Raw genomic sequence first — 24,870 nt, forward strand, 5'->3', positions numbered from 1 at the left:
AGGACTGAGCAACAAAAACATCTCAAAGTTAATGCCAACTTTGTTATTTTTAGAAACTTGAACAGGGGACTACAAGAACTACAATTAGACAATGTTTCATAACTTGGTTAGCTAGTAACTCATCAATCCATTAATAATCACAACATTGCAACATCATAAGTAACTGCAATAATGCACTGATATCAAACTCTGTCAGAACCTTCACACTTCCTGCAGGAGCCCCACCCCTGCTCCCCCTACCCTGTGCTTTTGGTTTTTTGTGGGTTTTTTTTTTGCTGTGACAAAAGTTTTAGTGAGATGAGTGTAGACATTGACCCCCCGAGTGCTCCTCAGGGGAGAACAGAAGTCAGCGGCCCTTTCTGGGGTTCGGATGTCTACTGCTTTCAAGTGTGTCACTACCATCCCCTCCCTGTCAGGGATTCTGATGGACAAGGCTTTGTTTGGGGAAAGCACAGGGACTCTTGGGGAACACAAGGAAGTGCCCACGAGAAAGGGACAGCCTGAGCACCGAGGTCCTACTGCATCTGGCAACCTGAATTGGGCAGCGGTTCCTGCAAATGAGAAGCCACCACCTTCATTAGGTAGGTTATCGTCCCATAAGCCCCACTTGGAGCACTGTCATAAAAGAAGTGGCAGATGCCTGTGGCTTGGTCTTTCTCCAGCGTGTCCGTGGCTCCACTCGACACCTGGTCCTGTAGGAACAACTGGTTGGCCACGTGCACGATCTGGTCCACGTGGATGATGCCCCCGATGCTGTTCATCTCTGTGTCCGAGAGCAGCGTCAGCACCATGATGGCCTCCACCAGCAGCTGCCGGTACTCGGGTTGTGGCACTCGGTTCAGCACTGACTCAACATGGACAGCAGACTTGAACTCCTGCAGGGTCATCTTTTGTGTGGTCGAGGATTGGAGCACGTAGCCGTTGATGGACAGACCGTGGCACTTCCGAAGGATCTTCCACACCTTCTGGGAGAATCCCACGGGGACCCTGTTGATGGCGCCGTCCAGCCTTCTCCCGCGCAGCCACTGGCCCTGCCATTCCCCCCAGCCCATGTGCTGCCCGCCCGAGTCTGATGATGACGTGCCCGTGGGTGAGGACGGGCTGCTGGACCTCGCAGACTTGGAGGAGTGCGCGCTGCTGGACGCGGCCTGGCTCACAGAAATGAGCTGTTCATCAGCACTAAACCGCCTAGTCGTCTGCTTCAGCTCGCTCCTCAGCCGGCTGATGCTGCTCCTCTCGGTTTTGGAGGCCCAGTGTGGCCCACCTCGTGGATGGAGACAGCGGGGCTGGGTGTGGAGGAATGAATGGGCCGCATGCTTCTTTCAACACCAAAGTCTTTGCCGCTTAAGATGTGGTGCAGGAGATTTTTCATATCAAAAGGGCTGAAGTTCATCAAACCTTCAGAAGCTTCTGAACAGTTCAGGCTCCGCGCCAGCTCTGTGGCCATCACCTGAATGATCAGTCCAATTCGGAGCCGGAGCATCTCCATGAAGAGGCTGGGCTGCGCCCTGACGTACATCGCAGGTACACCACGATCTCCTGTGTGAGCACGGCGATGCTGATGTCCTGCCGGCTGGCTTCGTAGATGAGCTTCGTGAGCTCCTCGGGGGGCAGAGGCGCAGAGATGGTCTTCTCCCGGGGTTCTGGGGGGGAGGCCCACTGTGAGCTGCTTCTGGTGTGACAGCAGGTCCGTGCCCGCCTCAGCCAGGACCTCCCCTTTCTTCCGGAGGAGGCCGGAGATGTAGCAGATCAGGCCCCACCCCTGGTTCAAGCCGGCCTTCCCGTAGAGCTCGCTGAGGAGGTTGTGAACAGTGACGCCGTGCTGTCCTGTGCTTTTGTTAGACAGTGTAGACCCCTCACCCTACCTTTTCAAGGAGCCACTCATTTTTGAGCGGTCCTGCACGCGTGTGAAATAAACCTCTCTCCTGTTACAGAGGCCCCTGACCCCCGGGACCTACATTGGTAGAAGAAAAATTTCCCTCCCACACTAGGAACTGTTTTGCTAATGCTTTTCTGGTGATTATCTCTGTTACTCTTCTTCAAAATCTTACATCACAATTTTTACTAATGACGGAGAAGGCAATGGCAAGCCACTCCAGGACTCTTGTCTAGAAAACCCCATGAATGGAGGAGCCTGGTGGGCTGCAGTCTGTGGGATCGCTAAGGGTCAGACACGACTGAGGGATTTCACTTTCACTTTTCGCTTTCACACGTTGGAGAAGGAAATGGCAACCCACTCCAGTGTTCTTGCCTGGAGAATCCCAGGGATGGGGGAGCCTGGTGGGCTTCCATCTATGGGGTCACACAAAGTTGGACACGACTGAAGTGACTTAGCAGCATGCTATAAGCTCCCAATTCATTTTGATTCTCTTATTGCTTATCTTTATACCTTTAAATAATGCCTTTAAGCCTCTGTCCCTGTTTTGCAAACTCACTCGCCTCTCTACGAGAATCAGTGCCCACTGCTCGTCCTCCAAGCCGATATGTCCTTCCATTCAATAGGTTGTCTTTTTACTTTATTAATGATTCCATTCTCCGTACAAAAGGTTTTTACTTTGATGTAGTCGCATTTGTTTATTTTTGCTTTTGTTGACCTTGCCTTAGAAAAACCCCAAAACACCTTGCTAAGAGCAAAGTAAAACATTTCACTGCCTATGCTTTCTTATAGGAGTTTTATGACTGCAGGTCTTATGTTGAAGTCTTTACTCATTTTTAGTTTATTTTTGCATATGGTCCTACGTTAAAGACATAATTCATTACTAGTTTGTTTCATTTAAAATTGTATTACTTTTGAGGTCTGAAATGCCGCAGCGAAAACTGAGTCCTAACAATTTAAAGCAAAAGAGGATGAGGGGATCAGCAGGTGGTGGGGAGGGTCCCTGGTACAGAGGTGCCCACTGACCGCCTAGAGGAAGAGCTGGCAATAGCCTGCCCAGAAGCGCTTCCACTGCGCCACCTTGTGGAGAGCTTCTGAAATAGCTGAGTGAGCGGCTCTAGGGCTGGTTTGAAAGCACATCACCCACCTGCAGCATGTACACTACCTGGGAGCTTGTCAGAATTCAGGTTCTCAGGCCCCACTCAGACACACTGGGTCAGAAACTCTGGGGGGTGGATCCCAGTGATCTTAATTTTACAATCGTTGATTCTGTTGAAACTTGAACTCGGGAACCACTGCACTATTTCAAACATGGGCCAAAACTTCAGTTTTGGGCACAACCAACATATATATATATAAATATATAAAGATAGTTTCAAAATGTGAACTACCCATAAGGGAGGTGTACTTATCTTTTTAAGGGAAAAATCATTCTGGCCACAGATCTATGTTCATCAGTGATGCTGGTCGGCAGTTTTCTTTTTTTGTGATATCTTGTTCTAGTTTTGATATCAGGACAATGGTAACCTCATAGAATAAGCTTGGGAGTGTTCCTCCCTCAATTTTTGGAAGAGTTTGAGATGGATAGGTGTTATTTCTTCTCTAAATATTTGATAGAATTCACTGTGAAACCATCTGGTCCTGGACTTTTTATTTGTTGGAAGATTTTTTAATCAATTTCACCTTTATTACTTGTGACTGGTCTGTTCATATTTTCTATTTCTTCCTGGATCAGTCTTGAAAGGTTGACTTTTCTAAGAATTAGTCCATTTTTTCCAGGTTGTCCATTTTATTGGCATATAGTTGCTTGTGAAGTGAAATTAATGTGAAGAGTTAGTCACTCAGTCGCGTCCAACACTTAGGGACACCATGGTTTGTAGCCTACCGGGCTCCTCGGTTCAGTTCAGTTGCTCAGTCATGTCTCTTTGTAACCCCATGGACCGCAGCACACCAGGCTTCCCTGTCCATCACCAACTCCTGTAGATTGCTCAAACTCATGTAAATCGAGTCAGTGATGCCATCTAGCCACTTCACCCTCTGTCATCCCCTTCTCCTCCTGCTTTCAATCTTTCCCAGCATCAGGGTCTTTTCCAATGAGTCAGTTCTTCGAATCAGATGGCCAAAGTATTGGAGTTTCAGTTTCAGGATCAGTTCTTCCAATGAATAGTCAGGACTGATCTCCTTTAGGATGGACTGGTTGGATCTCCTTGCAGTTCAAGGGACTTTCAAGAGTCTTCTCCAACACCACAGTTCAAAAGCATCAATTCTTGAGCACTCAGCTTTCTTTATAGTCCAACTCTCACATTCATACATGACTACTGGAGAAACAATAGCTTTGACAAGACAAACCTTTGTTGGTAAAGTAATATCTCTGCTTTTTAATATGGTGTCTAGGTTGGTCATAGCTTTTCTTCCAAGGAACAAGTGTCTTTTAATTTTATGGTTGCAGTCACTATCTGCAGTGATTTTGGAGCCCAAGAAAATAAAGGCTCCTCTGTCCATGGAATTTTCCAGACAAGAATACTGGAGTAGGTAGCCATTTCCTTCTCCAGGGGATTGTCTCGACCCAGGGATCAAACCCAGGTCTCCTGCGTTGCAAGCAGATTCTTTACTGACTGAGTGACCATGGAAGTCTACAGTCGCTTGTTGTAGCATCTTATGATCCTCTGTATTTTTGCTCTATCAGTTGTAACTTCTCCTTTTTCATTTCTAATTTTATTGGAGTCCTCTCCCACTTTTTCTTGAAGAGTCTGGCAAAAGGTTATCAATTTTGTTTATCTTTCCAAAGGAACACCTTTTAGTTTCATTGATTTTTGCCATTGTTCTCTTCATTTCTATTTCACTTATTTCTTATAGAAAGTAGAACAAAAAGATAAGGGGGAAATAGAATTTAAGAGATTTGCTTGGATGGCTAAATCAAAATAATGAAATCTTTAAAGAGAAGGCAAAAGAAAACAGAGATAGAGTTATCAGGAAAGAAGTATAAGAACATTTTCTAATATGGAAAGACATTAACTATCAAATTTAAAATAGCTATCAAAAAAACAATAGCTACCAAATCCACAGCCAGATAAATGTAACTTAACATGCACACACACAGAAACATAAAGAATGAAGAGAAAATTCATTTATTTTCTTCAAATAGAAAAATAAACTATTTACCTACAAAGCACTGGGGATCAGTATGACATTGAAATTCACATTGCCAAAGCATAAATGATCACAAGAATTACCTTTGAAATTTGGAAGGAATACTTCAGCCAGTATACATCCAGCCCAACATGCAATCTCAAAAAAATTAATGTTGACGACCTATTCTCATGAAGCTACTTGAAATTATGATCCACAAAATGATAGAAAAATCCAAAAAAAAGAACAATATGGGGTCCAGAAAACGCGAGCTCCAACAGAGCAAAGAGGGGGAGGAAAGTCCCAAGATGATGGAGAAGGAAAATTCCAGGATAACAGTAGGAAGAGACACCTAGAGAACAGCTGATTCAGACTGGAGGAGGAAACTGAGGCCTCCAGAGGAAAAGAAAACAGAATATCTGGCTTATTTTTGGCTTATATGGTCATCAGAGCCTGGAGGAGGGCATGGCAACCCACTCCATTCTTGCCTGGACAATCTCATGGACAGAGGAGCCTAGTGAGCTATACTCCATGGGGTTGCAAAGAGTCGGACATGACTGAAGTGTCTTAGCGTGGCATGCATTGTCATCAGAGGTGTGGGGAATTAATGAATGACTAATGATTGAAATAAATGCAACAAAATTGAGTCTAGAAGAAGTTGTACCAGAAAGAGCAAAATCAGACACACTATGAATATGACTAATATACCATGAAAATCACGATCATGATAATGTAAACACTGTAATTCACCCAGAAATTACATTTTATGAAGAGGGAATGGGTGTGGGGAGTAAATATTGAGGTGCCAAAAGAATTAAATTCTCAGGAATTCCCTGGCAGTCCAGTGGTTAGGATTCAGGCACTTTCACTTCTAGGGCCTGGGGTTGGATCCCTGGTTAAGGAACTAAGATTCCCAAAAGCTACTCAGTGCAGCCTAAATAAATATACATATAAAATGAAAAAAAAAAAAAAACTTTTTTAAAGAACTAAATTTTCATCTACCATAGTGAGAAAGCAGACAATCAGAAGACTAGAAAACAAGTACTCTGACAAGCTTGTCACATATCAATGTAGGTATAAAACCATGATAAGCCCCTAAAAGATTTATATCTTCTTATATTTAAGGAATAAGAATCAGTTGTGTGGAAGGGTGGAGCAGCAGAGTGCTGTTTGAAAAAAACACTCCACTTTTCAAAATGAGTACATGCACCATGTCGTAAAACGAAAACTAAAGATTCAGATTTGCCTGGCATGTAGTGTATGGCATTGAAATTCAAAATCACGCTTACAATGTACTTTTATCATGTGATTCTGAGCTGAAGTATTATGCAGAAAAAGCGCCACACATGTTTTAGAATACTTTCGTAAACCTTGAAGTGAAAGTGCTCAGTCGTGTCCGACTCTTTGCAACCCCGTGGACTGTGGCCCACCAGGCTCATCCGTCCATGGAATTCTCCAGGCAAGAATACTGGAGTGGGTTGCCATTTCCTTCTCCAGGGAATCTTCCCAACCCAGGGATTGAACCCAGGTCTCCCGCATTGGAGACAGACGCTTTAACCTCTGAGCCACCAACCCATGTTAAATTCACTTTAGTAATGGTGGGCAGAAAAGTCCTATTTACTGAGCTACTGTGTTTGGCCTTGTTGTTTGGCAGAGGCGACCGTCTATCTCGCGTGTTTCTGGGCCAAGTCGCCCTAAACGACATGATATCGTGTCTTACGACACGGGGGGCATCTGCTCGCTTAGGGAGGGGATGTCGTGGTCCCCATAGAAGAGGAAGGGGTTCAGAAAGGATGCCGACCAGAGGCGGGAGACGCTGACAGAGCTCCCTGAGAGACCTTAAGGAGGTAGGAAAACCGGACTGTGTGATAAAAGGACTTTCTGTGAGAGGTGATCAAGAGTACGCGAAGGTTTCTGAGCTGAGAACCCAGATGGCGACTTTATCTTGAGTTTCGCATCCTGAGACTCCACACACCCCCACCCCAACCCCCAAGGGGGTTTTATACATTTCCCCCATTGTTCCCTCATTGCCCTGTTGACTTTGTCTTTAAATATCTGCCTCTTTGGCCAGTATCTTATCATCATTCCTAGCGCCATTTAGAGGTTTCTGTCTCCTGGAAGGTGAGCATTTCCACAATTGCCTCTCATCTAAGAGGCTAACTGGGGCTTCCCTGGTGGCTCAGAGGTTGTTCAGTTCAGTTCAGTGGCTCAATGAGTCAGCCTGCAATGCAGGAGACAGGGGTGCCATCCCTGGGAGGGGAGGAGCCCCTGGAGAAGGCAACCCACTCCAGTATTCTTTCTGGGAAATTCCATGAACAATAATACCTGGGGGGGCTAAGTCCATGGGGTCACAAAAGAGTCAGACACCACTGAGTAACTAAACAACAGCAAGAAGCTAGTTATGGTTCATCATCTTAAGGAGACTTTGAGGTTTGTTCTTTGTTAGTCAACAGTCTTCCGGATTTCTCTTTTGTATTAAGTTCTCGAGATGGGAAAACTTTACTGTTGTGTCTGCTAAGTCTTGCTCAAGGCAAATCATGTTCCTAAAGGCATGTGTCTCATGCTTTTATTTTTATTTATTGTTTTATTTTACCCTTTTGGCTGCTCTGCGAGGCTTGAGGGACCTAGTTCCTCCACCAGGAACTGAATCCAGGCCCTGGGCAGTGAAAGCACCAAGTCCTAACCCCTGGACCACCAGAGAATTTCCTAATTTGTTTCTTAATTTGTATACAATTTTTAAAGGTTACTTTCCCTAAAGTTACTATAGTCAAAATGTAGGTTATATTCCCTGTGTTGTACAATACATCCTTGAGCCTATCTTTGACATGCAGTAGTTTGTATCTTTCCTTCCCCACCTCTAACTGTCCCTCCCCCCTCCACTGGTGACTGCCAGTTTTGTTCTCTGTATCTGGGTCTGCTTCCTGTATGTCATTGTCACTTGTTTGATGTATTTTTCAGATTATACATATAAGTGATATCATACAATATATGTGTTTCTCTAGTCCTGAATATTCATTGGAAGGACTAATGCTGAAGCTGAAACTCCAATACTTGGGCCACCTCATGCGAAGAGCTGACTCATTGGAAAAAGACCCTGATACTGGGAAGGATTGCGGGCAGGAGAAGGGGATGACAGGATGAGATGGCTGGATGGCGACACCGACTCGATGGACATGGGTTTGGGTGGACTCCGGGAACTGGTGATGGACAGGGAGGCCTGGTGTGCTGCAGTTCATGGGGTCACAGAGTTGGACATGACTGAGCGACTGAACTGAACTGTCTGACTTATTTCACTTAGCATAATGCCCTCCAAGTCCATCCATACTGCTGCAGATGGCTAAAGTTAGCTCTTTTTTATGGCTGAGTAATATTACAGTATATATATATATATATATATATATAATATTTTCTTTATCCATTCATCTCTTGATGAACACGTCGGTCCTGGCAACTGTAAATAATGCTTCTATGAACATTGGGGTGCATGCTCTTTTCAAATTAGTGTTTTTGTTTTTTAATATATACCCAGGAGTGGAATTTCTGGGTCATATGATAGTTCTATTTTTAGTTTTTTGAGAAACCTCCGTACTGTTTTCTACAGTGGCTGTACCAACCTGCATTCCCACCAACAAAGTAACAGTGTTCTCTTTTCTCCATATCTGGACCAACATTTATTATTTGTAGAGGTTTTAATAATAGCTGCTCTAACAGGTGTGAGGTGTCATGCCTTTATTTTTAAGTTCATCTCATTTTTCAGAATATCCTGTCTCAGGAGCATTTTAACATTTGTTTTTGATTTCACCCCAGAACTGCTATTCACTAACTTCTCAGCTAGATGTTGAATAAACCTACTCTGCAATTTCTCAATGTTTTTTCAACTGTTTTAACATTCTGAAAAAAAAATTAATGGAAACACAAGAAAACACATAGAGAGGCATATTTTCCCATTTGCCTCAGGCTCTGATGTGGCATGAGAGCTTATCTTTATTTACTATTCTTTCACCTTTTTTTTTTAATGCATTAGTACTAATAGTTTTTGAATATCACATTAAAATATTATTCATGCTGATTACTGAGATTTGGGGCATAAAATTAAAAGATCCATGCTCCTTGGAAGAAAAGCTATGATAAACCTAGACAGCATATTAAAAAGCAGAGACATTACTTTACCAACAAAGGTCCATCTAGTCAAAGCTATGGTTTTTCCAGTAGTCATGTATGGATGTGAGAGTTGCATCATAAATAAGTCTGAGTGCTGATGCTTTTGAACTGTGGTGCTGGAGAAGAGTCTTGAGAGTCCCTTGGACTGCAAGGAGATCCAACCAGTCATGAAATGAAATCAACCCTGAATATTCATTGGAAGGACTGATGCTGAAACTGAAGCTCCAATACTTTGGCCACCTGATGTGAAGAGCTCATTCATTAGAAAAGACCCTGATTCTGGGAAAGATCGAAGGCAGGAGGAGAAGGGGACAATAGAGGATGAGATGGTTTGTATGACATCACTGTCTCAATGGACATGAGTTTGAGCAAGCTCTGGGAGGTGGTGAAGGACAGGGAAGCCTGGAGCCATGCAGTCCATGGGGTCACCTCCGGGAGGTGGTGAAGGACAGGGAAGCCTGGCGCGCTGCAGTCCATGGGGTCACAAAGAGTCACACATGACCGAGTGACTGAACAACAGTGACTTTGATCATGTGTCCATTCCACGTTCCCTTCCCCACTATCTCTGGGAATGAAAAGTGTGTGCTCAGCTGCTCAGTCACGTCTGACTCTTTGTGATCCTAAGGACTGTAGCCTGCCAGGTTCCTTTGTCCTTGGGATTCTCCAGGCAAGAATACTGGAGTGGGTTACCATTTCCTCCTCAAGGGGATCCTCCCCACCCGGGGATCGAACCCACAGTCTCTGGGGTCTCCTGCATTGACAGGTGGATTCTTTACCATAGAGCCACTGGGGAAGCCGTGGAAATGAGAAGAGATGATGGCAATTATAACCCCATGAGCGTGAGCCTTAACTCAAAGGAGATGAGGGGGAGGGGAGAAGGTGAGGTGGGAAACTTTGTTGTAAGACAAAGAAATAAAGGAATAAAGGAAAGATTTTAAAAGCCAGGAAGAGGGAGGACACTCTACTTGCTTCTCCAGGTCAAACCCACAGAGGTATCTGGATCCCCAGGAATGAAGGAAAGGAAGCAGGCAGATGAGAGGTCTCCAAGAAGTTGAGAAATTGGAAGCAAGGAAACAGTTCAAGGGGAATATATGTATTTTCAGTCTGGGTTTAGCAGATAGAAAAAGTTGGGATCAGCTCTTGGAAAGAACTCTGAAATGGAGAGCTATTGTGTCTATGGGCAAACGTTTCTTCACTCTTTATTTGCTGACTTCTCAGCTGTCTGCAAACATTCTGAAAATTCTGAACTGGCATTCCCAGCCCACCACACAAAATCACAGGTGTCCTACATTTACATAACACTTACTACATCACAAGCTTCTTTCAAAGACTCTACTTTGTGAGGTAAGCAGGAATGGTTTTCTATATTCATGAGATTGTCTCACTTGGCAGACTCAGAATGCAAAACTGAGACTTCAGATGGAGTTACAGTGTTGTGTTTACCACTCTCAGCTGCCATGTACGCTCCCCAGAAAACCCGCAGTCCCCACAGCTTAGTTTCTTGGGTCAGTTTCTTAGGGGTCAGTTTTCACCTTCTTTTCTTTTCCCTTTCTTGTCTTCCTTGGAAACAAATGCAGCTGTGAGCCCCAGGCCTCCAACCTCCTACCTTTGCTCTGTCATCCTCGCCCACTGTCCAGGAACGGGGCCTGAAAGGCAATGAAAAGCTGCTACAAAGATGCAAAGATAAGAGGAAATTCCCAAAAGTGAAATGTGTCCTAGGGGCTGAGTGTTTCCAAGGGGTAGGAGAGGGAGGCACCCTTGGTCTTGTTTGGCCCACAAAACCCAAAGATGCCATTTCTCAGCAAATGTTTTTGGCCATCCCCAATGTGTACTGCGGGGCTTCCCCGCTGGTAAAGAATCCGCTGGCCAAGGCAGGAGATGTAGGAGACTCGAGTTCCATCCCTAGGTCAGGAAGATCCCCTGGAGGAGGAAATGGCAACCCACTCCAGTATTCTTGCTGGAAAAATCCCTTGGACAGAGGAGCCTGGTGGGCTACAGTCTGTGGGGTCCCAAAGAGTCAGACATGAGTGAGCTGCTGAGCGAACCTGCACGCACATAACGCATACTGAACCAAACCAGGACCAATAGCATTTAGAAGTTTCATATGAATTATCTGAACAGTATTGATGTGCCTTTAAAGGCATTTATAATTAGCTGAAGGGATTTGGTGAAATGGAGAAAGACTGGGACTTGGCTAATTATCTGCTCAGATTCTTCTCCTGTAAAACAGGAGATTTAATTAACTAAATGGTTCTAGCTCAGATGTTGAAAGCATTTCATTTAGGACACTGAAATGAGTTCATAATAGTTCATGTACTAGAAGATCTGTATAATTAACCTTTCTATTTTTTCATTCCTTTAATTTTTACTATTATAAACAAAGCTCTATTATGCATATCCTTACCATATATGGCAAATATTTTCATTTTTAATCCAATATAATAGGTAAAATATAGCTTTTCACTAAATTTAAGGTATATTGTTTTAAAAATTGTTTTATTGAAGTATAATTGATTTACAATGTTGTGGTAATTTCTCCTGTACAGCAAAGGGATTCAGTTATATGTATATATATTTTTTCATATTCTTTCCTGTTATGTTTATCACAGGATATTGAATGTAGTTCCCTGTGCTATACAGTAGGACTTTGTCATTTATTCATGCTATATGTACAGTTTGTATCTTCTAATCCCAAACTCTCCATCCGCTGCCTACCACCCCCCTTCCCCTTGGCAACCACAAGTTTGTTCTCTATGTCAGTCTGTTTCTTTCATAGATAAGCTCTTCTATTTTGGCCATGCCACACCACATGGCTTGTGGGATCTTAGTTCTCTGATGAGGGATCAAATGCAGGCCCAGGGCAGTGAAAGCACCAAGTCTTAACCACTGAACCACCAGGGAATTCCCATTTGTATCATATATTAGATTCCACATGGGTGATATCATTATGGTATTTGTTTCTCTGATTTACTTCACTTAGTATGGTCATCTCTAAGTCCATCCATGTTGCTGCAAATAGCATTACTTCATTCTTTTTCAGAGAAGGAAATGGCAACCCACTCCAGTACTCTTGTCTGGAGAATCCCATGGATGGAGGGACCTGGTGGGCGGCAGTCTATGGGGTTGCAAAGAGTCAGAAACGACTAAGCAACTAACACACACACACACACACACACACACATCCATTTTTATGACTAAGTAGTATTCTGTCATATACGTGCACCACATCTTTTTTTTTTTAATATATTTATTTATTTGGCTACACCGGGTCTTAGTTGCAGCATGAGAGCTCTGAGTTGTGGCATGTGGGATCCAGTTCCCTGACCAAGGATCAAATCTGGGCCCCCGCATTAGATGCACAGAGTCTTGGCCACTGGATCACCGGGGAAGTCCCCACATCTTCTTTATCTGTTCCTTTATTGATGGACATTGAAGTTGTTTCCATGTCTTAGCCATCTCTTGCTAAGAGACACTGCTGTTATGAACATAGAGGTGCAAGTTTTCTCTGGATATATGCCCAGGAGTGGTACCGCAGGATACCATGGCAATTCTAGTTTTAGCTTTGCTTTTTTTAATTTAGAATGACTTTTAAATATGTTGAACACTTTTATTTTGAGAGGTATCATTCATCATTATCTGAATTTATTAATTTCCCTGCCACTGTATATGCTCTCACTTTTTCCCCCAACATGTCATTTGCATTTTGAGTTTTGTCCATGGTAAATATCCTGTATTAATGGCAGAGCAGGCTCTTTCCTGTGTTTATTTTTATGCTTGGAACCATCATCTTAGCCTGAGTGGCATTCATATGCTTCCTGGTAATTAAGAAAACTAGGCTCTAAGAGAAGAAATGTTGCCGAGGCCCTATATCGAGAGTGTGGGGCCAGAACTGAACCTCCGTCTTACCTCAGGCTCTTCCCTTATTCCTCAGGCTTTCTCTGATCAGCTGCCTGGCAAGCATCAAGAGCCTGGGGAAAGGAAGGGAAGTAGGGAGTTCTCATCTAGAAGACCAGGAGCATAGTTATATATCCTAAATCATTTCCTTCCAAATAGTGATTTCCTAAAGATCCTGCTGAAGCTCCAATACTTTGGCCACCTGATGTGAAGAGCCGACTGGTTAGAAAAGACCCTGATGCTAGGAAAGAGTGAAAGCAAAAAGAGAAGGAGGCAGTGGAGATGGTTAGATAGCATCACTGACTCAATGGACATGAATTTGAGCAAACTCCAGGAGACACTGGAGGACAGAGTCTGGCGTGCTACAGTTCATGGGGTCTCAAAGAGTCAGACACGACTTAGTGACCAAACAACAACAGAGGCCTTGTGCACGTTTGTTTGTTTTTTTTTTTAGTAGTTTTGTTTTGCTTTTGGTTTTGTTTTGGCCATGCTGTATGACTTGCTGGATTTTAGAACCCTAACTAGAAATTGAACCCAGGCCTGGGAAGTTAAAGCACTGAATCCAAAAAAAAATGGACCTCCAGGGAATTTCCAAGATCTTGCCCTTGTTGAGGACAAATTTCCTGCAACGAATGTAAGAAAACTAGAGACAAAAAGCAAGAGACGGCATCTTTTATTTCTTTCACACCTACAAGAAACTTGGAAGTGCTGAAGTCTAATTTCAGAGAAAGACCATCACTCACCAATCGTCTTAGCGTACGCAGACTCCATGGCCAGCTTTGCCACATGAGTAAATAGTTCATGAGTGAGTGTCCTCTCTTTACTACAACTTGATAAATATAAGGGCTCACTAATGTTTATTAATCCATTCCAGTATGGGTTTCACATTGGGCTTCCCTGGGGGCTCAGAGGTTAAAGCGTCTGCCTGCAATGCGGGAGACCTGGGTTTGATCCCTGGGTCAGGAAGATCCCCTGGAGAAGGAAATGGCAACCCACTCCAGTATTCTTGCCTGGAGAATCCCATGGACGGAGGAGCCTGCTGGGCTACAGTCCACGGGGTTGCAAAGAGTCAGATATGACTGAGCCACTTAACTTTCAACTTTCAATTTTCAAGGCACTATAGGGGCAGAAAGACAGGGATCCAGAGAGAAGCCTTATAAAGGTCAGTGTTCAGCCAAGCCTTCTGCAGAAGACAGCCATCCAGTCTCCTACCATGCAGCTCTGCTTCTGTCCCTTTGGGCCCCAGACCTGGGAATCTCAGCATATCCCCTCATGAAGACACACAGAAGCAGTGTCCTGACGCCCTCCATGAGCACAGGGCAGCCTGCGGCTCTGCCCTCCAGCAAGACCTGGTGGTACTCTCATCCCCGCTTCACCTGGCACTGCCATTTGGGAAGGAAAATGGGGGTGAAGGATGGGGTTCGAGGCTAGAAAGATGTCTACTGGTGAAACCTGAGTAGTCTGGAGTCAAAACCCAAGGTGCTGACAATGTAGATCCAACTTAAGATTTTTCAGGCTATGTGGCCTTCCTGGGCCTTACTGACAAAGGGGATCGAGCCTTTGAATTTGGGCTCATCAAGAAGCCACTGCACTGTTACAAGTGTCCTGGCAGTTTGTGTGTTGGTACTTTAACTTCACAGAATGGCAAGGTAGCAAGGAAGGTGAAATATGTAATTGGACATTTCTGTGTTCAAGCAGCCTGTGCTCAAGCCCTGATGCTGCTGCTGCTAAGTCGCTTCAGTTGTGTCCGACTCTGTGTGACCCCATAGACGGCAGCCCACCAGGCTCCCCCATCCCTGGGATTCTCCAGGCAAGAACACTGGAGTGGGTTGCCATTTCCTTCTCCAAAGCGTGAAAGTGAAAAGTGACAGTGAAGTCGCTCAGTCGTGTCCAACTCTTAGCGACCCCATGGACTGCAGCCCACCAGGCTCCTCCGCCCATGGGATTTTCCAGGCAAGAGTTCTGGAGTGGGTGTGCTCAACCCCTAAGTCAGACTGCGCAGAGCAATTTAAGGCTGCAGGAGTTCATCTCTGATGTACACCAGATCCTTATTTATAAAATGGGTAAAGATAAGTTTTGCTAAAGCTGAAACTGCAATACTTTGGCCACCTCATGCGACAAGTTGACTCACTGGAAAAGACTCTGATGCTGGGAAAGGTTGGGGGCGGAAGGAGAAGGGGACGACAGAGAATGAGATGGCTGGATGGCATCACCGACTCTGTGGACATGAGTTTGAATGAACTCCGGTGGTGGCCAGGGAGGCCTGACGTGCTGTGATTCGTGGGGTCGCAGAGAGTCGGACACGACTGAGCGACTGAACTGAACTGAACCTTGAAGGTAGTCTGCCACATGAACAAGAAGCATCTTTATATAATTTCTCCAACCTTGAGGGCTCAGTCCCCCTGGCTAAGTGATTTCCTCCACACAGGTGTGCTTCTTACCCTCTCCCTCTTGGCATGGCTGGGTAGGTACCGGAGGGACCCAGGCTACACTGTGTGAACTGAAGAGATGCACTTGCATTCACCTTCCAATTTCTCTCTGCTCAAACCCATTCATTCTACATTGGGGTTTGCATTTGGCCATACAGAGTGAGTTGGGAGAGGAGGACTTGCTTTCAGGAAATTGTTTGCCCAGGAGCAGGGATGTGTTCAAAGTCCAGAGGGAACCACACTTGGCTGGACAAGGGAAGTGGGCAGTGTGCATATGGAGAAGAGGGAGGATCCATTCCAGGCCACAGAAATAGCCACAGTGAATCCCATTCTGTGAGTATTGAGTTTATTTCTACAAATCAGCCCTCACCCTACCCCTCAATCCCTTCTAAGGTTTACAGAACATTTAAGTGCTTCATATTGATCAACCATAAAAAGGCAGGACAGATGGACTTCCAAAGATCCCCTTTTCCTCCCATCTAAGGAAACCCCTTAGGTCCTCTGCCTGCCCATACCCCCGGGACTTTATGCCCTTCCATCCTGACAACTTCATTTCTTTAGAAATATGTCTAGGAGATCTCTCCAGCCCTAATACACAAATCTTCAAATCCTTATTCAATTTTGCACACTATTAAAAATGTATAGATGAGTCCTAGCTGATTTCATCTGTGACCTGACTTCACACTTACTAAGGTTATGTCCACTGTTTTGTTGTAGCAGGAGTTTAAGTGCTGTTCCCACAGCTGCAATGGCTGAGGGATGGGGTGCCTAGGGTCTCCCACCAAGGTCCTTTCTCAGAGGTAGGGATGGAACTGGCTCCTGATATTGGCAGATGCCTTCATTGGAAAGGGCTGAGAAGAACCAGGATGGGAACATAGCTCCTGGGGCAGAGGGTGTTGAGGGTGTGAAGAGGCTGGAGTAGGCGGAAGTGACCAACAGGACCACGGTGGCACAGCAGCCTCAAGGCTCTGGGACGGTGGCTGCTCGAATTCCATCTCTGGCGAAGGCTGGCAGCTCCACCATGGCTGCTGTTCACCAGAGGGAGGACATTGCCCGTATCCCTGCGGGGCCTCGTTCCCTTGAGCCAGGAGCTGTCCGGGGCCCCCCACATAGGTCTCTGCACGGCCAGCTTCCAGTTGTGGAGAGGACTGTTGGGAAGCCGTGAGAACTTTGGGGTTGAAGTCTGAGGAGAAATAGTGGAGGCTGAAGCTCGAGGAGAAAGAGTAGCGCAGGTCTCCAGAAGGTTCATCAGCTGCAGTTGGCAAGTTACGTGAGGCCATATTCATGCTCGGGTTACCAACGTGCCCCCCAAAACCAGCTTGACCAGAAGCATTCTCTGGATTCCAGGAAAATAAACTGGCATCCCTCTGGGCCGCCAGAAGACACTGCTGGCAAGGGCAGTTGGGGGCACAAAGTCCACCCTGACTGTGTCTTGGAACTGGGGCGCCAACTCCTCCATGAATAGGTTCTGGAACCGGGGGGCGTGTCTTTTCCTTCTTTGTGTTCTTTCGAGGATCTCGAGCTCTTCTGTTCTGAAACCACACCTAGAGGGGCGGGGATAGGGGAGGGGGGTGGAGAAAGGAAGAGGCACGGAGTCAAAGGGATGGGGAGACTAAAGACATTTTCCAATTAAGCCCAGTCCCATAATTATCACCACCGAGAAGCATGTGACTTAAGGTAGAATTCAGAATAAAAGTAAAATTCGTGGTAAGCTGATTCAAACCATTCAAGGTATGGCCCAACCTTAACCTTCCGGGCAAAGCTCCCCAAAGCGTCATGTGCGCATGCGTCCCACAACCCAGGACGCTGTGTGGAGGTCACACCCTTTCTCTCCCACTTTCACTGTGCTTACACTTTCACTCCTGGCTCTTCTCTGCCAACTGCAACTCACCCTTTCTTATACAGATTATCTTTGAAAGAAGCCTCCTCCAATGGTGGGGGGAGGGGGGGGACTGGACAGATGCTAGTCAAAGGGTACCAACTCTCAGGTCATAAGCTTAACAATTTCTGGAGATCTAATTACAGCATGGTGATAACAGCTAATAAAACTGTAAAGAATACTTGAAAGTTGCTAAGAAAGTAGATCTTTAATGTTCTTGACATAAAAAAGAAACGTTAACTATGTGATAGAATGGAGGTGTTAGGTAAGCTACAGTGGTAATCATTTTGCAATTTATAAGACGGAACCCCTCTGAGTAAAACCCCTTTTCACCCCAAGCCCCAGTTCAGTATCAGTTCCTCTGTGGGTCCTTTTAGGACCTCACCTTGGACAGGTGAGGCCTGGGAGCAAGACACTTGTTAGTCCCACCTCCTCTCCTTTGCCCGACACAGGCAGGCCTCTTCTCTTCCCATTCCCAGGCAGGCCTCCTCTCTGCCTCCTCTAGATTTGAGAAGCGGTTCTACTTCCCCCAGGGCTACTCCTTTTCCTGGAGGCTCCTCTTCACCCCTCACCCTAGTCCAGCTCTGCCAGACCTCCCCTTTGCCCTCCAGGAACACAACAGTGGCCTTTTTATAGGCCCAGCCACTGGGCAAGCCCTGAAGATGGAACAGAGCAATAAAGGAACTTCACAGACAATTCCCACGCATTTTCTTTTCCCTTAGGAAAAACAACTCCCCCAGGGAAACTGCAGGACAAAGGCCCAAACTTACAGCGGAGGGGTGAGGGAGAAGGGACATTCCCAAAATTCCAACCCTGCACTCTCCTGTACACACCCTGGCCCCTAGGCAAGCCCAGCCCCAGGCAGGCACAGGATGCTGGCTTCTTCCTCCACCCCATGGCTTTTGCAAATGCTAAGCTGATCTCCAACCAGGAAACTTTCTCAGTCTCTCTGGCCCCTAATTGGGTTTCCCAGGTGGCTCAGATGGTAAAGAATCTGCCTGCAATGCAAGAGACCTGGGCTCAATCCCTGGGTCAGGAAAGATCCCCTGGAGAAGGGGATGGCAATCCACTCCAGTATTGTCCCTTTGGGAAATCCCATGGACAGAAGAGTCTGGCAGGCACTGGGTGGCAAAGAGCTGGACACAACTAATCGACTTTCACTCTCTGGCCCTAATAGGGTGTCTACCAGGTGCCCCCAGAGGGATGTCCCATAGCTGAGCTTTTAAACTTCAGGGTTTTCCATCTGGCTCCAAATGCTACCTTAAGTATAAACAGAACCCCAGAACCTTTCACTGAATTTCTGAACCCAGTGCTTCTGCCCATAAGTGCTTGTGAAGTTGTACCTGCCTGCCTGCTAAGTCGCTTCAGTCATGTACGACTCTGTGTGACGCTGTGGACCGTAGCCCACCAGGCTTCTCTGTCCATAGTATTCTCCAGGCAAGAATATTAAAGTGGGTTGCCATTCCCTCCTCCAGGGGATCTTCCCAACCCAGGGATTGAACCCAAGTCTCTTAGTCTCTTACGTCTCCTGCATTGGTGTTTGGGCTTCCCAGATAGCTCTAGTGATAAAGAATCTGCCTGCCAGTGCAGGAGACTTTAATCTAGGACTGAAAACCACTGGTCAAGAACAGAGATTTCAATCCTAGCTACATATCAGAATCACCTGGGAGGCTTTCTAAACAGCCTGTGTATATTCCAGCTCCGCTCTCAGAGACCTGAATTTCATTAAGAGCAGTAGCAGCAGTTTTCAGACTTGACCTCACACTTCAGTCACCTAGAGGGCAGAGGAGGGGGTGTTATTTAAATTCCCAGGCTGGACCCAGACTCATCCCAGTAGACTTCCTGGAGGAGGAATCAGAGACTACAGTGTGCCCCCAAGGCTGTGACCCAGAGTCCAAAAGATCCAAGATCCCTGGGACCTCCAGCCCCCTTTGGGGGATCCCTGTGAAATCCATTTTCTTTACAACACCCAGACGCGATTGGCCTCTGCTCTTTTGCTTACTTCCTGTATTCTCTCTGTGATTCTCAGAGGCCCAGAGACCTGGTACAGCAAAGGAAATGCAAAGAACTGAGAAACCAGCTTCTGGGTCTTGTTCTGCCATTCCTCTAAGACAGTTTTCAGGCTTTGAGACCATGGTTGCTTTTCTCAAAAAATACTTAAAAGTTAACAAGTAATGTAATGAGTTTATTGTTGTTCAGTTGCTAAGATCTTTGCGACCTCATGGACTGCAGCACAGGTTTATTATGGTTATTTTTACTGAATTAGTGAATATTTTGAAATTTGTTTCAATTTCTTTTTTTCCCCCCTCTGTTTTAAGTTCTCAGTTTTCAATTTCTAACAAGGTAAATATTTAACAGATAGAACCCACAGAAGCCAGTTTAAACTCTACCCCTTGCCAGAGTAGTAACCTAAATTACTAACCTCTAACCTTTATTTTCCTATAAATGGGGATAATGTCTACCTCACAGCAATAGTAAGAGGATTAACTCAAAGCAGGGCTTTTTAAACCAGTATTAAAAACAGGCAGTTAATATGTGGGCTGGTTCCTCACTGAGGCCCACCCTCCTGTCAAGGATTTACATTTTTACCTGGATTCTTGGCTCAGGAATCTTGATCTGCTCGGCCAGAGCCATTCTGACATTAATATCAGGGTAAGCATCACTTTTGAAAGCCTCAAACAGAATCTTGTACTGGTTTTTGTCATACTTGGTTCTCCTGCGCCTCTGGCCTTCTTGAGAATCTGGAGCAGGTCCAGAAAGAGACTCTAGAACACATCCAGAATGAGAAACAGACTTTAGCCTCAGGCGTCACATTTAGGTTCACTTGTAACCCCTCCATTTCTGTGTGAGAACTGAGACTTGCTCAATCTGCAACCTCCCAAAGAGTAGGAATTTTGTTTCTGGGCAGGAAGCATAGGCCCCTTGCAGAGCTCTCGCAAGCCGGCTCCTGGGATTCTGCTCCTGGCCTGGCACCCTCTGAGGAACCCCATGAAATATGGACTCTCCCTCAGCTCCCAACTCAGGGATCCCACACGCACATCTTATCAATACCAAAAACGTCAGTGCACCCCAAACAATTCTTGGGGCATCTGCCATATAAATTATAATGACAACGCGATACACAGGTCCAGACACTGGCCTGGGAATACCCAGATGTGTCTGTCAAGACCCCCACTAAAATATACCCACCACCTACGAGAGGACTCAAAATATGCAGCTATTCAGTTCAGTTCAGTCGCTCAGTCATGTCCGACTCTTTGCGACCCCATGAATCACAGCACGCCAGGCCTCCCTGTCCATCACCAACTCCCGGAGTTCAAACTCATGTCCATCGAGTTGGTGATGCCATCCAGCCATCTCATTCTCTGTCGTCCCCGTCTCCTCCCACCCCCAGTCCTAGCATCAGACTCAGATGTCAAAAATTAAAACGAGGAAATCTCACCTGAGAAAAACCAAACATCATGGAATTCTACACATTAACATTTGCATTTCTGCTTGTAACCAGGGCAAGCTCCCCAGTCCTCAATTTTAGCTTTGGGCTCCCAAGTCCATTAGAACTGGGCTCACCACTGACTCAATTCTAAACCGAATTCACTCCCTGACGAAAAATGGGCAAAATATCAGGCCCTGGAGAAGCTAGGCTCCCTTCCCCCTTTAAGCCCTCCTCAAAGCAATCTAGAGCCGCTGCATCCTACAAAGGGAACTTTCCACATTTCTGGATTTAAGAAAAAAAACAACACCGTACCATGATGGGTGCCTACTACCATCTTGAGCTCCTTCTCTAAGGAGGCTTTTTCAGGGCCTGGTCTAGTTAGCCTTCCCCCCTTTCCAAGACTCAGCACTAAATGGCACAGTGAACAGAAAACTTCAAATCACTCCAGGTGAGCCCTGCCGATACCCCACGGCCCAGACTCTCCGCATTAGTCCACGAGAGCCCTCCTCCCAAGGACTCACCCTCCGAAGACATGATGAATATGGGCCTCCAGACGAGCAAGGAACTTCAGCAAGAACTGCCTCCCTCTCTTCTGGAGTCCTGTAGAGACACTGGACGGATCCACCCAGTCAAGCCCCTTTTAAACACCTTCCAAGGCCCCCTCCCTTAATGCAATCTTCTTTGAAAGTAGTTCTGGGAGTGGCCAGGCGCACTCGGAAGAGCACTAGTTTCCGGTGCGTCCGACTCCCGGTTTTGCGCAGCTACTGAGACATTGAGCACTGGATCAGGATTTAGGAAACCTGACTGGAGATTGCTCCCACCCCGTCGCAGGATAGCATAGACCAGACCACACAGCATCATCAAGGTGATTGGTTTTGAGGAATATGACCGCAGATGAGTTAGTTAAGGAATGAAAGGCAACTCTTCTGCACCCACAATACGCCCAGGTGTAGTGCAGGCAAGCGTCGCCCAACAGCAAACGTCCGCCAGTAGCAAACATAGGGCCAGACTGAGTCACACTTTCCTACCCCGTTACTACAGAACTAGCTACTGAAGTTTCCTCATCCATTTCCTCTGATCAACATTTCAATAACGAAAAAAAATCTTTTTTAATCATGAAATGAACTATGTTATTATAAAAGCTGCTGCTGTGCCTACCTAGTACACAGAAGGTGATGAGTCAAGATTTAGACATTTATGCTGTATATCAGGGCCTACTTTTCTTGAATTCCAATGGACTGAGCAAATCTCAAGGGAATTTTCAGTTCAGTTCAGTCGCTCAGTCGTGTCCGACTCTTTGCGACCCCATGAATCACAGCACGCCAGGCCTCCCTGTCCATCACCAATTCCCGGAGTTCACTCAAACTCATGTCCATCTAGTCGGTGATGCCATCCAGCCATCTCATTCTCTGTCGTCCCCGTCTCCTCCCACCCCCAATCCCTCCTAGCATCAGACTCTTTTCCAGTGAGTCAACTCGTCGCTGAGGTGGCCAAAGTATTTGAGTTTCAACTTTAGCATCAGTCCTTCCAATGAACACCCAGGATTGAGCTCCTCTAGAATGGACTGGTTGGATCTCCTTGCAGTCCAAGGGACTCTCAAGAGTCTTCTCCAGCACCACAGTTCAAAAGCATCAATTCTTTGGCGATCAGCTTTCTTCACAGTCCAACTCTCACATCCATACATGACCACTGGAAAAACCATAGCCTTGACTAGATGGACCTTTGTTGGCAAAGTAATGTCTCTGCTTTTTAATATGCTATCTAGGTTGGTAGAATATAATTCCATGAAAATAGAAAGGAAATAAGTTGCAAACTGCCCCCAAGGTGCAGGTACCAGGAGAGAAAGGGGTGGGAAGCTGCATGACCTTTTGCTTATCTCATTGTGGTGATTAACAAGCAGGGTGGGGCACTAGATATGATCACATTTTGTTGTTGCTGTTGTTCAATCACTCAGTCGCATCCTACTCTTTGCAACCCCTTGGACTGCAGCACACCGGACTTCCCTGTCCTTCACTATCTCCAGGATTTTGCTCAAACTCATGTCAGTTGAGTCTGTGATGCTATTTATAACCACCTCAACCTCTGCTGCCCCTTCTTCTCCTGCCCTCAGTCTTTCTCAGCGTTAGGGCCTTTTCCACCTTTTCACATCAGGTGGCCAAAGTATTATAGCTTCAGTTTCAGCATCAGTCCTTGTAATGAATATTCAGGGTTGATTTCCTTCAGGATTGACTGGTTTGATCTCCTTGCAGTCCAAGGGATTCTCAAGAGTCTTCTCCAGCAGTTACAAAGCATCAACTCTTTGGCACTCAGCTTTCTTTATGGTCCAACTCTCACATCCATGTGGGTGGGTGTGTGCTCAATCATATCCAACAACTCTCACATCCATGTGGGTGGGTGTGTACTCAATCATATCCAACTCTTTGTGATGCTATGGACTATAGCCTGCCAGGTTCCTCTGTCTATGGAATTTCCCAGGCAAGAATACTGGAGTGGGTTGCCATTTCCTACTCCAGGGGATCTTCCTGACCCAGAGATTGAAACTGTGTCTCTTGCATATCCTGCCTTGACAGGCAGATTCTTTACCACTGTGCCACCTGGGAAGCCCCAGTTCACATCCATACATGACTACTGGAAAAACCATAGTTTTGACTAGCTGGAGCTTTGTCAGCAAGTGATGTCTCTGCTTTTCAATGTACTGTCTAGGTTTGTCCTAGTTTTCCTTCCAAGGAGCAAGCTTCTTTTAATTTCATGGCTACAGTCACCATCTGCAGTTATTTGGAAGCCCAAGAAAATAAAATCTGTCACTGTTTCCACTTTTTCCCCTTCTATTTGCCATGAAGTGATGCAACCAGATGCCATGATCTTAATTTTTTGAATGCTGAGTTTTAAGCCAGCTTTTTCACTGTCCTCTTTGATCTTCATCAAGAAGTTCTTAAATTCCTCTTCACTTTCTGCTTTAGAATGGTATCATCTTCATATTTGAAGTTGTTCATATTTCTCCCAGCAGTCTTGATTCCAGCTTGTAATTCATCTAGCCCAGCATTTCCCATGATGAGCTTCCCTGGGGACTCAGTGTTAAAAATCCTCCTACCTATGCAGGAGATGCAGTTCGATCCCTAGGTTGGGAAGATCCTCTGGAGATGGGGATGGCTACCCACTCCAGTATTATTGCTAGTAGAATTCCAAGGACAGAGGAGCCTGGTGGGCTATAGTCCATAGAGTTGCAAAGAGTCAGCATGACTGAGCAACTAACACTTTCATTCTGCAAACATGATAAATAAGCAGGGTGACAATATATAGCCTTCAAGTACTCCTTTCCCAATTTTGGACCAGTCCATTGTTCCATGTCCAGTTCTGACTGTTACTTCTTGACCTGCATAAGGTTGCTCAAGAGGCAGGTAAGGTTTCTCAGGAGGCTGGTATTCCCATCTTTTTAAGAATTTTCCACAGTTTGTTGTGATCCATACCAAAGGCTTTTGATCACATTTTGACCACTATCCAGTGTTTTCTTTCAAGCTCCATAGCTTTTATTTGTTTTGTTTTGCTTCTGGCTGGATTAATTTGCAACTTGTTCATTAATTTGGCATTGCCTCAGAAAAAAAGAAATTATTTCCACCAAAGTCTGTCCTGAGCTGAAAGATTTAAATAGCAAGAGCAAACTTGGAAAGATCCAAGTGTTGAGAAGTAGAGTGGAAAATTGTCAAAAAGACAACCTCAAAATGCCATATGAAGCTTTTCTGATAGTCTCCTGTGGAGAATTCCATCTTATAAACCTGCTTTCTGCTCTGCATTCCAGGAAGTTCAGAAATATATGGGCACTGGCCTCCTATTCTGCTCTGAGGATGGTTCTGCTGGCCCATCTCGCTCCTGCAGAGAGGGGTTGCAGACTGAAAACCCAGAGTGCTTCCAATCCTGAAAGGCTCTCCATCTGCACCAGTTCCGGTTAGAAATGACCTTCACAGTTGTGTGTCCATGAAGAATGTACTCTGTTTGAAAAAGTTTAGCATCAGAGGGTCCACCTCGGGCATAAGGAACCACCTTATGGGTGTGATAGCTCCCACTCCTTCAC

The 24,870-nt window shown here is 45.6% G+C and overlaps 1 protein-coding gene and 1 pseudogene across 1 annotated transcript; both read right to left on the reverse strand.

Moving 5' to 3' along the window:
* Positions 1 to 401: 401 nt before the first annotated feature.
* LOC148777430 (phosphorylase b kinase regulatory subunit alpha, liver isoform pseudogene) lies at positions 402 to 13,831 on the reverse strand (annotated as a pseudogene).
* A 2,363-nt stretch (positions 13,832 to 16,194) lies between these two features.
* LOC148777431 (homeobox protein otx5-B-like) lies at positions 16,195 to 21,335 on the reverse strand. The gene is made up of 3 exons (XM_088837784.1): positions 21,267 to 21,335; positions 19,958 to 20,161; positions 16,195 to 17,033 (listed from the first exon to the last, which is right to left on the reverse strand). The coding sequence occupies exons 1-3, from the start codon at positions 21,333 to 21,335 to the stop codon at positions 16,284 to 16,286; spliced, it is 1,023 nt and encodes a 340-aa protein (XP_088693910.1). The 3' UTR covers positions 16,195 to 16,283.
* Positions 21,336 to 24,870: the final 3,535 nt, after the last annotated feature.

The sequence above is a fragment of the Moschus berezovskii genome, chromosome 7 (assembly GCF_049115385.1).
Source record: "Moschus berezovskii isolate FMDL1 chromosome 7, NW_MosBer_1.0, whole genome shotgun sequence".
NCBI lineage: Eukaryota > Metazoa > Chordata > Mammalia > Artiodactyla > Moschidae > Moschus > Moschus berezovskii.